Source organism: Xylocopa sonorina, chromosome 1, assembly GCF_050948175.1.
Source record: "Xylocopa sonorina isolate GNS202 chromosome 1, iyXylSono1_principal, whole genome shotgun sequence".
NCBI classification, from domain to species: Eukaryota; Metazoa; Arthropoda; class Insecta; order Hymenoptera; family Apidae; genus Xylocopa; species Xylocopa sonorina.
Window position 1 is genome coordinate 3,864,736 of NC_135193.1, and position 16,138 is coordinate 3,880,873.

General features: G+C 32.8%; 2 protein-coding genes across 6 annotated transcripts; one reads left to right on the forward strand and one right to left on the reverse strand.

Annotated features, from left to right (window-relative positions):
• Nucleotides 1–472: 472 nt before the first annotated feature.
• LOC143424512 (large ribosomal subunit protein eL32) lies at nt 473–1,209 on the forward strand. The gene is made up of 3 exons (XM_076896622.1): nt 473–623; nt 735–887; nt 1,009–1,209. The coding sequence occupies exons 1-3, from the start codon at nt 531–533 to the stop codon at nt 1,165–1,167; spliced, it is 405 nt and encodes a 134-aa protein (XP_076752737.1). The 5' UTR covers nt 473–530; the 3' UTR covers nt 1,168–1,209.
• Nucleotides 1,210–3,436: 2,227 nt separating this feature from the next.
• LOC143431976 (uncharacterized) lies at nt 3,437–15,622 on the reverse strand. 5 transcript variants are annotated; one of them, XM_076908884.1, is made up of 17 exons: nt 15,408–15,622; nt 14,172–14,817; nt 13,857–14,035; nt 13,710–13,790; nt 12,074–13,639; nt 11,715–11,981; nt 11,523–11,624; nt 11,205–11,309; nt 10,738–10,882; nt 9,714–10,474; nt 7,956–8,630; nt 7,481–7,879; nt 7,183–7,386; nt 6,580–7,109; nt 6,232–6,475; nt 6,024–6,126; nt 3,437–5,944 (listed from the first exon to the last, which is right to left on the reverse strand). In XM_076908884.1, the coding sequence occupies exons 3-17, from the start codon at nt 13,959–13,961 to the stop codon at nt 5,205–5,207; spliced, it is 6,027 nt and encodes a 2,008-aa protein (XP_076764999.1). In that variant the 5' UTR covers nt 13,962–14,035; nt 14,172–14,817; nt 15,408–15,622; the 3' UTR covers nt 3,437–5,204. The 5 variants fall into 5 exon arrangements, with proteins under 5 accessions (XP_076764999.1, XP_076764997.1, XP_076764995.1 ...); XM_076908882.1 differs by having other exon boundaries at nt 7,956–10,474; nt 13,710–13,781; XM_076908880.1 differs by having other exon boundaries at nt 7,956–10,474.
• Nucleotides 15,623–16,138: the final 516 nt, after the last annotated feature.

Here is a 16,138-nt window from a genome sequence, read left to right on the forward strand (position 1 = left end):
CATACATATTATATTGTTCATATAATCCCATAAACACGTAGATCAGATATGGAAATCTGTTTATGTAGAATTTGTAGAAAAATATGAAATCGTAAGCATATATTTTTTTAATAAAACTAATTCATTTAAGATTTATATTCTCTTTGACGGGTTGCTAGCAAAACTAACGTCACAGCACAGTATACTGTGGTCACAGTATACTGTGGTTAAACATATGTTGCCCCGGAATCGTCATATTCTTTTCCGTTTGGCGTGTTTCGAGGAGCGTTATGTGATGTCACAGAAAATCCGAAAATTTAATCAAAATCAACCATGTAATATAAAATATACAGACATTAATTGAATATAAGTGAATAAGCAGTCGTTGTATATATTATATTTTTTTCGCAATATTTATCATTAAAGTTAGACGAAGGAAAAATAGTTGTCAAAATGTATAGTGTTATTGCTATTCCTCTTCTAAGACTGGATATTAATTAATTTACATTATATTTATGTATGCAATTTCAGTCTACTAATATTTCACCAAAATGGCTATTCGACCAGTGTATAGGCCTACGATTGTAAAGAAGAGGACGAAGAAATTCATTCGTCATCAGAGTGATAGATACAGTAAACTGAAGGTTTGTTATTTATTGTTAATTAAAAAATTACAACGGTACTTGGTTCTTCAATGATATTAGTACGCAGTACTTATGTGTACATATTATGATAATAACAAAATGATTTTTTAGAGGAACTGGCGTAAGCCCAAAGGTATTGATAACAGAGTTCGCAGACGCTTCAAGGGACAGTATCTGATGCCCAATATTGGTTATGGAAGTAACAAAAAAACACGCCACATGTTACCAACTGGTTTTAGGAAAGTTTTGGTACATAACGTCAAGGTAAAGAAGTCAATATTTATCTATCATTTACCATTGTTGTAATATACAGTTGTAATATAAAATGAAGCAGGCGTTCTTCCCAATATTTGCAATAACATTTATTTTTTCTTGCGATTCACAGGAATTAGAAGTTTTGATGATGCAGAACAGAAAGTTCTGCGCAGAAATTGCTCATGGTGTGAGCAGCAAGAAACGCAAAACCATAGTTGAGCGTGCTCAACAACTTTCGATAAGGGTAACCAATGCCAGTGCCAGATTACGCTCTCAAGAAAATGAATGAGAACATATGTTTATTTAATTTAATAATAAAATATGTAAAGTATATTCGTTGCCCTTTTTTCACAGTATACAGTAGCGAAAGCTTCTGTCGGTTTTCCAAAAAATTGAGTGTGCATGCGCGTCATACAAATCCAGTTTTCAGAGCCATCTGGATTTCAGTCTCACTTGCATTTTTTTACTCTCTATCTGCCCAACTTATTTTTACATTTAGTTAATCAAAATTTAATAAAAATAATAAATGTATTATTTCTAATACACTGAAAAATAAGGAAAGAAAGCAATAGTCGAAAAATATAAAATACACATGTTACTATAAAAGAAACATGGCATCAAAAAATCATAAGGCACATTATAAGGCATGTTATATCTGTCTTGTTCCTTTGGAAATTAAAAATAATGTCGCTTCACGTTGAATTGTTTTAAGCATCCTAGTATTGTACAGTTTGGCTTCTTTTTTATGTCCATTTCTTAATTATTAAATTAATGCAGCAACATCTGAAACAAAGCTAAGATCAAAGTGCTTCCAAAGATAATATATAATTTAAAATATTTATATAAATTAACAGTTCTCTTAAATTATTTATCAAAATACATTTAGAAATAAATTAATAAATAATTTTAAATTGATTCTTTTTCGCTTTCTTTCCGTTTTCTCCCAAAATCTTCAAAATAGCTTGAACGTGCTTCAACGCTTTCAAGCAACTTTCAACAGATATTGAATTCCCTCCAAATTCAGCTTCAGGTTTGGTTAGATATTCAATCGTCTTTTTGTTTGCTAAGAAAGAGAGAGAAAGAAAAACTAAAGAGCAAGTGAGGCAGAAGTTCAGATGGCACTGTGATTCGGAGCCTAGTTTCGCGGATGCGCATTAAATTTTGTAACAAAATCGTGCCAGTTGCGCTACTGTATACTGTGATTTAGTTACTTCTGGAATATATATAAATCATATTGTGTTTTAAATACTAATACACATCACATTATATGTAAATGAAATCGTTTTACGAAAGAAATAAATTGATGTGTACCAGAAATTAGTTAATGGACTGCATGCACATGCAATCACACTCAGTACCGAGTGATAGTTATAAACACATAAGTAAATACTTACGTTATGATCTTTGAAAAAAAATATATATAGACTAAGCTTACATACATACTAAATACCAATTATGTAGTGTGTATGTGTGCAATGATAATTTAAACAAAATTTAAAGTTTTTCGTAACATTAATAATTTTCGTTTATACCTGATACATTTTTTAATATTCTCAATTAATTACTGATTAAATATACAAATCTTTTAAATTTCTCTCTTGTATTTTACAATATACATTTTTAATTTAAACTTACCTGTAAAGTATCTTAACATAAATAAAAAATGTATGCATTTTGTACAAGATTATGATGCATTAAAAAGTACAACATTAATATTGAATATATTATTTATAAGTAGTATAAATCAAAATATGGTACGCATGGGGTACCAAATTTCACGATTAAATTAATTATAACGTTTAATTGATGTTATTTCATTCTTTTCAATCCTTTCATGTAATAATATTGAAGAGATTTAATAAAGTAATTGTAGAATAAATTCTAGAAAATGTACTTACAATTAAGAAGCATTGTGTAATTATTGTGTTATATATATATATATACTATAACTTAAATTAATCTTATCGTCTTTGGTATATCAGAATATATACAGACCATGCAATTTAATACAAAATGCAAATATTATTTAGAGCACATTTTACCATTTGTTTAAAAATATCTTAACATACCAATGTCAAAGAAAAGAATAACTTATGAAAGAAATGATATAATTTAAATAAAAGGTGCAACACACTAATAGTGCTTGATTATATTACATATATGCACAATCATATAAGAAATACAATAAACTGTTTAAATTGTCTGAAATATTCAACAATTAGAGGTGTGCTTCTATTAAAATGCTGTATATCTGACAGAACAAAATGGTTCACTAAACATTGTCTTGTAAGGCACCTAAATTTGTGGTTAAAATTGTAATATCAATAATTTCGTAATATTAGGAGAGGTGGTATTGTTCACTACAAGATGTTCATTCGTGATATCTAAAATCATATAATTGATAATGATAATTACATTTTATCGCGCGCATTAACCACTTGACTTCACTCTCGCCAGGCATATTACATTATATAGATCTTTAATATAGGAAATGAAATTTTCTGCTGGAAACTGAAATTTTAATTATAGACAAGGATAAGAATATATTTTCATACATGTACTCGTGAAATATCGGCAATTTATTAGGATCAAAAGAACTTTAGCATATCCAAATTTTAAAATCTTTGAAGAATTCATTAAGTCACGATTGCCGTCGAGAGTGTAATTGAATATTATTTACAAATGATTATTTCTTATTGTAATACATTACATAGTTTTGCTTGATTCTCTGTATATACGTCAGTCTTGGATTGCTTTTGCCAAAAACATTTCATTGCCTCTGTGTATAGAGAGCTATCATGAATTTATGTGGGAAAAGGATGTAAAAATACAACCACCATGTGTAAACTAAATTTTGTTTGTCGCAAAAGCACTGCTGATGATGATCTGTTGTTTTTTAAATGTATGATCATTTTTACAAAATGATTAAATCAGACCATATCTCGTATGTATAACATATCGATTAAGAAATCTGCATTATCTAACGTGTTAACATTGTTTCAATTAAAATTACAAGTCAAGTATACATACAAGATATATTTGTCGTTAACTATGTAGAAAATAAAAAGGCACATATAGAAAGATTTGCTTTCTAAGTCTTATTCACCGGTCGTCTATTATGTATTTAAAATGTCACCGACATGCGATTACCCTTTTTCCACACATGTGCTCTCTACACATGTATTCATCATTTAATCAGATCTATTGTGATTCCACATGATGACAAAAAACTTGTAAAATACTATATCTACTTAAAAAATGTCTGTTTGATTTTGCATTTTAACATTTAAGACTGCATATACATTTTAAATAGAAATAAATTCAAATTATTATAGAAGTTTTGTGTTCCCTTTTCACCTTATATATCATTTGCCTTCTGTTTTCATTGTCTTCTCTTTCAGTCTCTTAATCCACTACTTTCTCTTTATACCATCCATTCCTTGTCGATTGAAATGATGGTATTATTGACAATAATCGTAATATAATAATAATAATAATAATAATATTAATAATAATAATAATATTAATAATAATATTAATAATAATGATAATAATAATGACAATCATAATGATAAAATAATAATAATAAAATAATAATAATAATAATAATAATAATAATAATAATAATAATACAATAATAATTCCGAGAACGAATCTCAATAACAATAATACAAATAATAGCAATAATAATATTAATAATACGCGTTAAAAATGTATGTACAATTCACCGACCCAGTTTTTAAGTATCCGTAAGATTTCTCTACAAGTACTACAGACAAAGTGGAATAAGTTGTTTTAAATAATTACTTTTTACAAAATTACATTACAAAGTGGCAGATTGAAAAATCTGAGCGAATTACCTATTTATTTAATTATCTATCTATCAATCTATTTTTCTATCTATCCACATGTACAGCTGCTAGATTTAAACGCGATGGCTTTATTACAGCTAGACTACTGGAAAGTATACATATTTTTATGTTTTACGAGTAGTTATTGCCATTGCAGAAAGAAATTTTTGATAAATTTTGGAGAAGTATATAAAATTGCATAATCCAGATAGTCCGTTTTTAATTTATACCTATAAACGAAATTAAAACTGTAGGATTTGTACAAATAATTTAGCAACAATTTGCAGGATTTCAAATATGCATTACCAAAGATAATGTCGCATTCTTAATATCAAACATAGTTCTTTTTTATATTATTCACATAACCACAAAAAAATCACCAAAAAAATGTATAGTTTAAAAATTTTCGAATAGAACAATTAGCATGATGTTCACCATTAACTTCACTTGTTTAACATACTTTATTAAAGGAGGGTCACGAGCCTAAAATGCTGCGGACTGCTTGATCAAGCACTGTGTCCTTTGATTCACTGGACTGTGATGCACTGTTACCACTACTGCCAGATAACGTGTTTGTAGGACGTTTTTTAAGATTAAGAATGCTATCAATGGCAGATTGTACCTGTGCGGTAATATCATCATGCTCATTACCGTTGCCACTTTCGGTAGTTGCATGAAGAGAGCCTGGACGTTGCGTTTGAGAATGTAAGGCCAGTTCGTCTAAGCTGTCTGCATCCTCTAACAGATCCCGTTCGAGATCAGTAGCGCTACTCCAGCGTTTTTCGAAAACTGGAGCAGTGTCTTGTTCGCAGTTATCTTTTATAACTGTATTTTGAACTCCAGAAACACTCGCGCTAGGAGCGGTACCCCGACATTCACCATTCGCTCGTGTTCTTTCAGTTTTAGACGACCTCGTAACAGCCACAGCACATGCACTATTACTACCACTATTATTACTATTTTTACATTTAAACGAGTCTGTGGTAGATGAATATACACCAAGTTCTTTTTGTATTTCTACCCACTCGTCGTAATCACCACTAGTACAATTTGCTGGTTTAATCATTGGTTTGCATTCCATTTCATCACTTAAAAAGTCATCTTCTAATTCACGTTTCACAGATACGTTAGTTAATGGTAGTGGTAATTTGTCTTCTTCGGTAAGACCAGGTTCAACCTTTGGCACCAATGGCTTTTCTTCTTTTTTGAACTCTTCTATAAAATAAAATATCAAACATTATTACAGTTCATAGTATCTAGGAAGAAATCTTTTTCATCAATACGTTAACATTACCATTGACTTTAGCCTCTTGTTCTCGTAACCTATTTAATATACTTTGTTCTTCAGCAACAAAAGTTCGATCAATCATCATTAATTCCGATGTTCTCACTTCTCGCTGTAAATTCGAAATAATTAATGTTCATGAATTTGTGCATGTTACATAAATGCATTTAACGTAGTTAAACGAAAGCATATAAAATAAAATATTTTCAACAAATACCATGCTTTCCATCCAAAGAAGATACGTATACTTGTTCATCATAGAGTTGAATTTTGATAGCAAATGTTTTGCTGTTTCTTCAAATATCTCATCAGCTTTTGCCAAATCTTTAGAACTAAGTACTTGTTCATTTAAACAATGATATCGTACAAGACGTTTACAAGCATCACGTTTGCTCAAAAATGGCGTGTTTACATCTGGATTTATCGCACCGTTTTGATCCATTTTTAATTGCTGCTCCAATCTATAAATATAATAGCACAATAATAGCAATATGTAGATATATACATATATATATACATATACTTCATTGTTCCACACCACGTATTCACGGAAAATTACACTTACAAGTCGCTACGATTAATTAGTCTGCATATTGGGCTAGATGCAGGTCTTTTCACACCTTGCCTTGGACTTACTAAAGGACTTGTATTACTGTTGGGACTAACAGTTTGCTTATTAGAATTGCCATTGGTGTTTACGGGACTTTGAATTCTTTGCGGTCCTTTGCCAATCGTTCTAGGTGAGGCTACCTGTCCTGCAGGAGAACCACTTTGAACTTGTACTTGAATAGGCGAAGAAAGTTCTTGTTTAATAGGGCTTGATATTTGTATATTTGGTTTAATATCCAATGGATCTGTTTGACACTGAGTCGATTGCTGCATTCCTGTTTGCTGTGTTTGGACCGAGGTTAATTGTGCGTTGCTCTGCACAGTAGCTACAGAGGTAATTGGTGGTGAGAAAATTTGCATATTGGCAGAGGACGGACTCAATATCTGATTTCCATGATTCTGATAAATCTTGTGCTGTTTTGTGTGCGTTTGGTGTACATTTTGATTGTTTTGTACACATTGCTGTCCTTGCACATTTTGTGACACCTGCAAGTTTCAACACAGATAATCAAGCAAAATGTAAATGTATACAATTATAATATAACAAATTATTTATTACCGAAAGATTATTCATATAATTGTTTGATGAACTATTCTGTGCCATTGATGATGTACTTGGATTTAAATTTTGTGAAGTTACCATGGTGGTAGATGTTTGTGTTTGAGTTTGTACAACCGATGTCTGATTTTTATATGAATTCAGAGGCATTAAATTCGATGCTATTGTCGATACTGCATTCACATTAAAACTTGTTTCTGGTCCCTGTTTGGAATAATTATGGTAACATTGTGCATTTTGTAAAATACTTTAAACAAATTTTTATTTTATAAATAGTACATGATATTGTGAAACTTACACTACTAACGGAATGTGTTGTAGTACTGATAACTTTTCCGCTTGCTAAAATTTTTGCTTGTTGCTGATATAATTTCGTTAAAACGGTTTGATCAGTTTGTGTACCCGATTTACGTGCTTGTATTTGAGACTGTATATTTTTTAGTAATTGTCGAGTTTGAGCTGGAAGTTGAATAGTCTGCACTCTTTGAACCATTTGACCATTCGAGGGAACTAAATGATTTGCTGGAGAAGATGGAAGTACAGGACCGTTTGTAACAATTTGAGATGATTCACTTTTGATCGGATTTGTACTTTGAGACACTACAGTGTTCACTTTATTAGAATTATCAATTTTCTGAAGATTAGTTGTGTTTGTCGATATCATTGTTGGGCGGGAAACCGTAACCGTTTTCGTTACCTATTACCACAATTTTTTAGTTGGTAATGAAAAAATATAGAGTAAATAAAAAATTGGAAACAAGACCTTCACATACCTGTGTATTTCCAGTATTTTGTGTAGTAACAGCAGTTTTCGTTCTTTTAATAATTTTTGCCTTCTTTGGTTGGTTGTTGCCCAAATTTCTGATCTGTTGTTGATTCAGATTGTCAATAAATTGACTAGGAAAACTAGAATTTTGAATTTGTATATGCTGTGGCATTTGGGAAGGTGCAGCTTGTACCACAATATTTTGTATATTATTTTGTATCGTAGGAGCTCCACCAGAACTATTTACAATTATTTGACTCGTTGGGGTATTTATTTGTACACCTTGTAAACTCTGATTGTTTGCATCTGGTTCACCAATTACTATTTTCTGAGTTTGGCTTTGATTTTGCGGCTGATTAGTTGCATTTAATTGGCCTGCTAAAAACTGTTGTAACAATTGTTGACTAATTACTTGCATTTGCCCATTTGCATTGGCAATTAACAACTGATCATTAGGATTCAAGTTACTCAATGCATTTAAAATTTCGGGGGTAATTTTTGGCGCATTATTTAATATATTATTTGCCGCTGAATTAAGCATCGTTGTAGTCTGGGTTTCTACTTTTTGAGATTCGTTTTGTTGCATAGCATTCGAAGAAGGAGCATTTGTAATTACGATATTTTGATGTTGATTATTCTGTTGCGTGCTCAGTCCTTGCTGCACAGGATTAACTGCAGCATTCTGAGAATCAAAATGATGCGTGTTTACAGAAGAAAACGTGTTTGCTGCAACAACCTTTTGTTGTTGCACATTTACGTTTTGCTGTTGTACATTTACATTTTGCTGTTGTACATTTACATTTTGCTGTTGTACACTTGTATTATGTAAAATAGCAGATGTATTTTGCTGTTGCATACTTGTGATAACGTTTTGTTGTGTCAAATCACCAATGCCAGATTGTAAGTTTTGTTCAATGTTTTGTACATTGCCAGTTGCATTTTGTTGTAGAACATTAATTGTATTTTGTTGAATGGTAGAATGCTGTTGTAAAACATTCATAGCATCATGTTGCATAGTATTGCAAGAGCTTTGCTGCTGTAATATATTTAAAGAATTATGTTGAGCATTTGATGCAGAAGTTTGAAGGTTTTGCTCAAAGACTTGTTGAACGTTCTGAGTCTGTACTGTTTGGGCTGATATTTGTTGATGTTGATTATGTTGATATATTGGTGTTTCTTGTTGCAACGTTATTGAATCTTGTTGATTTTCTTGCTGAAGACTCTGATTATTTTTTGTCATGTTGTGTTCGTTTTGTATAGTTAAATTATTTGGTAAAGATTTTTGAATGTGAGTAGCACTCTGGGGCATTTTATTTAAATTTTGTCGCACATTAGGGGTTAGACAAGCATTTGTAAGCCGCGCTTGACTAGATTTTTGTGTGGAAATATTAGAATTTTGCTGATTATTAGTTGTTTGACTTGTATTAATCGATCGAGTGTTTTGCACATTAAATGTAGTATACGAAGGTTTTGTTGCTAAAACGTCAGGACTCGTTAGAACATTACTGTTTGATTGTGAAAGGCTAGAATTAGACGACTGATTAACTTTTGTTGTTGGTGTGAGATTTTGTACATTAATGTTTTTCGATGCCTGCATATCCAATGTTTGTAATGATACAAGATTACTTTGGACGCAAACGTTTAACACAGGGTTGGATTCTTGAGGAACATTTACACTTTTCTGCTGATTATTCGATTTTGAGCATATTTGCACATGCTGTGGACTAGTAACACAAGTAACACTTTGTGGGCCAGCAGAACTTACGGTAGTTGTAGCTGTTGATACACTGGATGATAAAGGGGATTTAACAAATTTTTGCCTCTGCAGCACGTTACTTTGTGTAGATTGTGTTGTTGTTTGCGTTTGTCCAAGAAGGTGAGAGATAATGGGCGAATTCTGTCCACCACTTTGCGTTAACGATCGTATCAATGCTTGAGCAGTTGCTTGATCGATTTCAGGTTGATTTAAATCTGGAGTACGATGTACAACAACTCTTCCATCCTCTCCAAGAGCGAATCGTAATTGGCTCTGTATCGCGTTCTGCACAGGCATTTGTAGTTGGGCAACAAGTTGACTATTAAATGTCTGGGACGCGGAAGTTTGTGTATTCGTTGTATTTGGTGCAGGTACTTGTATCAGATTCTGAGCAGAACTGGTAGGTATCGTTACTTGAGACGATAGTTGTCCCAGATTTTGCCCTAAACTTGACTCAACTTGAACTTGACGAGAAACGTCCGATTCGGTTGTAAGATCAGTATCAAAAATATCATCGTCCTCTCCAATTCCTGATATTTTTATTATACTAGCAAGGTCCAACTTTGGTGGTTCATCGTCTTTTCGTTTAGCTTTCTTTTTTTTCTTTGCCTTTTTCTTAGGTGGTGGTAATAAAGTTTGTTCGACGACGTTTTGCGTGCATGGAGTGTTACCAGCATTGGTACCCGAACCTACTTGCGAGATTTGTGATTGAGGGCTTTGTACCATTGCATTTTGAATCACTATAGAATTACCAGTCCCTGAATTAGCAGCTAAATTAGAAAATAAGTGATTTTTAACTTATTCAAATCATTTTATGGATAAGTATATTTAACACGTTCGTTGCCGCCATTGAAATATTATCGTCACAAAATACCGTATCGTCAGTATCGATCACTACAAAATCAAAAATTGATGTTTAATGTACCAACGCGTATTCTAAACGCCTTCTCTGTTGGATGCAGAGGCAACGTACACACATAATTTTCTGGCGACAGGATACGTGTTAAATGAATTAACAAATATAAAAACTTACAGGGTGCAGGACTAGAGGGAGTATGTCTAATTACTGGAGATGCAGCCGAAGGAAAACCATTAGGTACAGCAAAGAATGTAGGCGTAATCCCCTGCAAGTGCATACCTTGTGCTGTGACGACTCTTACCAACTGTTGCTGTGTTAGCTATAAAAAGAAAACAGATTTATATGTGAAGCGAATATCTTTCTTTTTTTTTTTTTGCTACATTAGTAAGAAGAATCTTTCGTCTTAATTTTATTTCATATTATTAGTTGCAAGACTATTTACATTATAGAATATCTGAAATTTAGAAGCTAAATATAAAACATAATATACATGTAAAATCCAATTGATGATATAACGTAAAAATACCGATGAACTTAAAGAACATTTAAAATGATATGTCAAAGACAGTTTTGTAATGTATTAAACAAGCAATGACTGTGAACATGATGAAGTTGAATGGCTGAATGGATGAAACCATCACCTGTGCAGTATGTGTTTGTTGCTGGGCGCTCGCTGGCGTTCTTAGTATGAGTTGAACACCACCTGGTGGTTGCTGTACAATAACAGGTCCAGTTGACGGCAAAACCTATGTATGAAATGTGATAAACATATGAAGCATAAAGCAAATATTTGTGTCACTGAAATGCATGTAAGCTGTTATAATAGATATTAAGCGTATTGAAAATAGTTCATATAATATTGATAACTGCTATAACAGGCATTGTGTGTATACTTTCTGAATGAATACATAACAAACATTGACATGCAAATTATAAGCATTTCAAATAAATGTTATTACCTGATTTAATAGCAGACCCTGTGCTGTTGGTATCATTGTAGCTGTTGTTGGATTAGGTTGCGGTCCAGCAAGAACCAACTGTGGTTGAGTTTGTTGCGTCACCTTATTAATTTAACAATTTATATTAAAACTACAAAAAGATGTATAGATAAAATATCTCAAAGAAAATTGTGACGAAACAATATTCATTACTTGATTCGTAATTGTTGTAGTAACACGTTGTTGCTTTTGTTGTGATCCAGTAGTTTGTTGATTTGGAGGTTTTGGTAAAATTTGTGGTGGCTGTTTTGCAGGTTTAGTTGCTGCTATTTGAATTTGTTGATTTCCAATCAGATGCGTTCTAGTTACCAGCTGTGTTGGTGTTGACCCTGTGGTTGACACATGGTAACCCTGTGGTGTACCATGAATTATTTGTAATACTTGCATACCTTGTTGAAGTATTGGTGTATTAGGTCTAACCTGAAAATCCAAATACACATTAAAATTCATGTTCCCTACTCTATTCTTTTTTCTTTCATTTTGTTTGAGATCAATATTAAAGTATTTCTTACCACAGGTGGACCAGGACTTCCACCAGATGCTGGACTTCTGTTGTTTAGAGAGTTATTTCCACTTAACAGATGAGGACTTTTTGCAGGAGGATATGGACTAAGTACAGGACTCTGAATTTGACTAACACTCATTGGACTCTGCATTGGACTTTGCATTTGTATGTTAAAATTATTACTTGACGTAGATGTTCCAACAGGACTTGGACTGTTTCTATTAGATTGTATTGAATTTGATGCCGGGCTCCTAAGTAGTAGCCTGTTAGGACTAGGGCTAGGTGTAGGTGGTGCAATATTAGATGCTGGACTTTTCAATGGTATTGAAAATGGACTGCTTGGAGAACTAATATTTTGACTTTGAATGTTTTGCATGGATTTTACAGTATTTATTGTACTGACCACATTCGACGGTTGAGACGAGCCCGTTAATGTTACTGACGAACTTAAACCAGAGTTAATTCCCTGTGAATACTGTCGCTGAGGTTGAAATCCAGTTGATTGAGAGGAACTTAAAGAAGAAGTATGACTCAGTGACATATTCGGTTCATTTGACGCAGGTATATGCGGCACATTAGATGTCGATACATTAGATAAATTCGAGTGCATTGTACCAAGATGTGAAATATTTGTAGTAAGATTCACGTTTGAAGCGTGATTCACATTCGCTGTAGTTGAATGATTTGGTTCGCTGGAAGTGCTTGTGAATATACTGGAACTTGTTAAAGTGCCAGCATTCGATATTTGTGGAATAGTAGATACGTTTGAATTTGGGTGCTGCGATATAGCAGAACTTGGTACATGTGCAATATTTGATCCAACAATATGTGGTGCAATGCTTTGTATACTTTGTATGGTTTGGAATGGAAATTGTGTACTGCTGGAATTTAGACTAGTTTGAGTCAATCCAGTTGTTAAAGCATTAATAGGTCGATTGAGACCTTGATTTATACCAGAATTTATACTGGTAGTAGTTAAATTTGCATTTATATTTGGGTTAATAGCAGTTAAACCAGACACGCCAGAACTTGGTGACGTAAAGTTTGTGCTCAAACTGGTAACATTTTGGTTTATGTTTGAATTTAAACTCGTTAAATTCTGATTTACATTCGTGATTCCAGTATTTACACTGGACAATCCAGGATTTATATTTGTTGAATTTAATGTATTGAGCCGATTAATTCCAGTATTTATACTATTTATATCCTGTCCCAAACCAGATAAACCATTATTAATACTGTTTGTACCAATATTTGAGGTTAAATTCGAGTTTATAGTATTCAAGTGATTGAGGCTAGGATTAATTGTAGTGAGTCCTGTATTTATACTTGGCAGGCCCAAATTGAGCAGTGGATTTGATGTAGTAATGACATTAGATGTGAGGGATGTAAGGCTGGTATTTAGAAGTGATAGTGGCAATCCCATATTAAGGCCCACCCCAAAAGTGGGGGTGGCCGGGGGTAGGCCCATACCAGTCCCCGAGGGATTTATGGTACCCTGATTTAAATGGTTTAACTGGTTTACATATACTATGTGATTTCCAGTCGTTGACCCATTTCCTTGGTCTTGAGGCTGTAAATTTTTATGAGCTGATGTTATTTATTTTTTTAAATTAGTAAATCATATATTTTTAAATGCTTACATTATTTGATGTTTGTTGCAAAGCGAATGTCAGTGATTGGCCACTCGAATTCTGAGCCTGCAGTTGTTGCAACTGTTGTAACTAAAACAAATTACAGTAAAAATATGATACTAAATGCAGTATCGTTTTTACAGAAAAAGTTCGTACTTGTTGATGTGTCAAAACAGCAACAGAATTGTTACGCCGAGCAGTCGGGGAAGTTGTAGAGGATACTGAGTCCCCGAGAAGAGGGCGTGACTGAGGCTGCTGCATGCCCACGCAGCCCCTCTTTACTCTGGGCAGCGTCTAGCCACCTTTTCAGTTTATCTATGTTTGCTTCTGTACTCCTATGTATTGGTAAAACATACCGAATGTTATTAGTCACAGTCAAAATACTAATGCTATATATATGTATGTAGTAATAAATTTTATAACATAACTTTTATACAAATGCTTTATGCACATTATTTGTGTGCTACTTACCACTCATAAATTATAGCTTAATGACTGTAGAAAATTGTATTTGCGCTACGGCGCCATTCAACGCGTCTGCGACCTACGTCTCCTATCCCTGTCATGCATGTATCTTCTTATTTCACCCGTTAATTAGGCAATATCCTTTTATTTCTTTCAAAATATGTTTATTTACATGGACTGTTGATACTCGTTTTTAATATCATACTTCAATGTTAACCATGTTTGGATATTAATTTCTTGTGCGCAGTAAGTAGTTCTTTTTCGAACTACATTATCCATTAAAGAATAACTGCACAACTGCATTTTGAATGTATTCCGACTTATCTTTAAAGCACATTTGTCGCAAGATTACATCCATGTATAAACACGATTGAACTACATTTTTCCATGACATTACATTAGAAATTGTGCATATACAAAACAATTCTATATATCACTCTATAAATATTATATATTCCGTATTATCCCAATTCCAAATACCACTTGGTAAATATTCTGTAGCAACTGTTAAATGTTCGAAGCACTAATATCAAGACATTTTACATTTGAACTATATAAACATAGTTCAGGATTGTTTCAAGTTTTAGCATTGTTTAAAAATGTCACATACACTACACTTATGGCTTCACAGATCCTATATTTAATTTGTACCCTACAACATACAAACAATATTTAATTAGTCATTGCAGACAAAATAACACTTTCCGATAGTACACTTCACACAAACAGTAGTACTATTTAAAAACATTAAAGAATGAATATTTAAGTCTGTTAGAGAGAAAGAACTTGTACTATGAGAGAAAATGCACAATATTATTGAGAAATTATGTCATGTATACTATGTTAACAGTAATCACATTATTATGCCACAATGACACTTGTAAATACAGGTAACCATTTTAAGATGAGAAAATAGTTCTGTAGAAAAATTCGACAGCTGGAAACTGATATTTTGAGGTTATAACTTGCGCGCCTGTGTGCAAGCATACGTGCCACACAAGCCACTTACACGCATACAAGAATCGCATACATCTCACTCTCACTTATAGGTACCAGCGGCGCGCGGATGCACACAACAAAAGCCCAACTGACAAGGCGTAAACAAAAGAAAAAGCAACCATCTGTGAAAAATTTTTCGGTTCGAATAGCTAAGAAACCCAAAGAAGGTATCCTGGATATGTGTATTTCATATTGACGCGAAAAAATGCGAGTAGCGTCGCGATGAAAAATTGTCAATATTACCTCCGCGAACGCGGTTTTGCCACCCGTGTTTTCTTCTCGCGATTTTTCGTTATTTCACACTTCTTACGGCATGATTTTAGTCCAGAGCACAATACTTTATTTCTTTGTAAACAGAAACAACATATGTGAAGTACTTGAGAGGAAAAATTCTACTTAAAATAATAAACTTTTCTAGCACACGACAGTTCCATGTACGCGTTACACTATTCGGTGGCAACGGCCATCATGTATTTGTCAAGGCTGCCATTAGCACAAGTCTATAAAATCCCAGAGCTTTTACCATTGGCGACACCTTGGTTATAGTATCGTAACTTTTTGCAGCAGCCATTTAGCAAAATCTTTATCGTGATTGGTCAATGTTTCACTTATAACCAATCAGTAAACAGAAAGTGTTGGTAATCTTAACACGATAGCGTTTTGAAGGTTTTAAACGAAATAGATTTGCTAAACATCTTATAATTTCTCTCTCTCTCTTTCTTTCTTCTTCTCCCTCTTTCTCACTCTTTCTCTCTCTCTCTCTCTCTCTCTCTCTATTAGTAATTAATATAATCCAATAAAAAATACATTAGAGGCACATTTCATTTTAAAGTGAAATTGAAAATTTGCATCAATAGGTAATTTTTAAAATTACAAAACGTACGAATATATTTATCGCATATATATATATATATATATATGTTGTGTATACATGTATATATTCTAAATATACTGTACAGATTCAATATTTTATA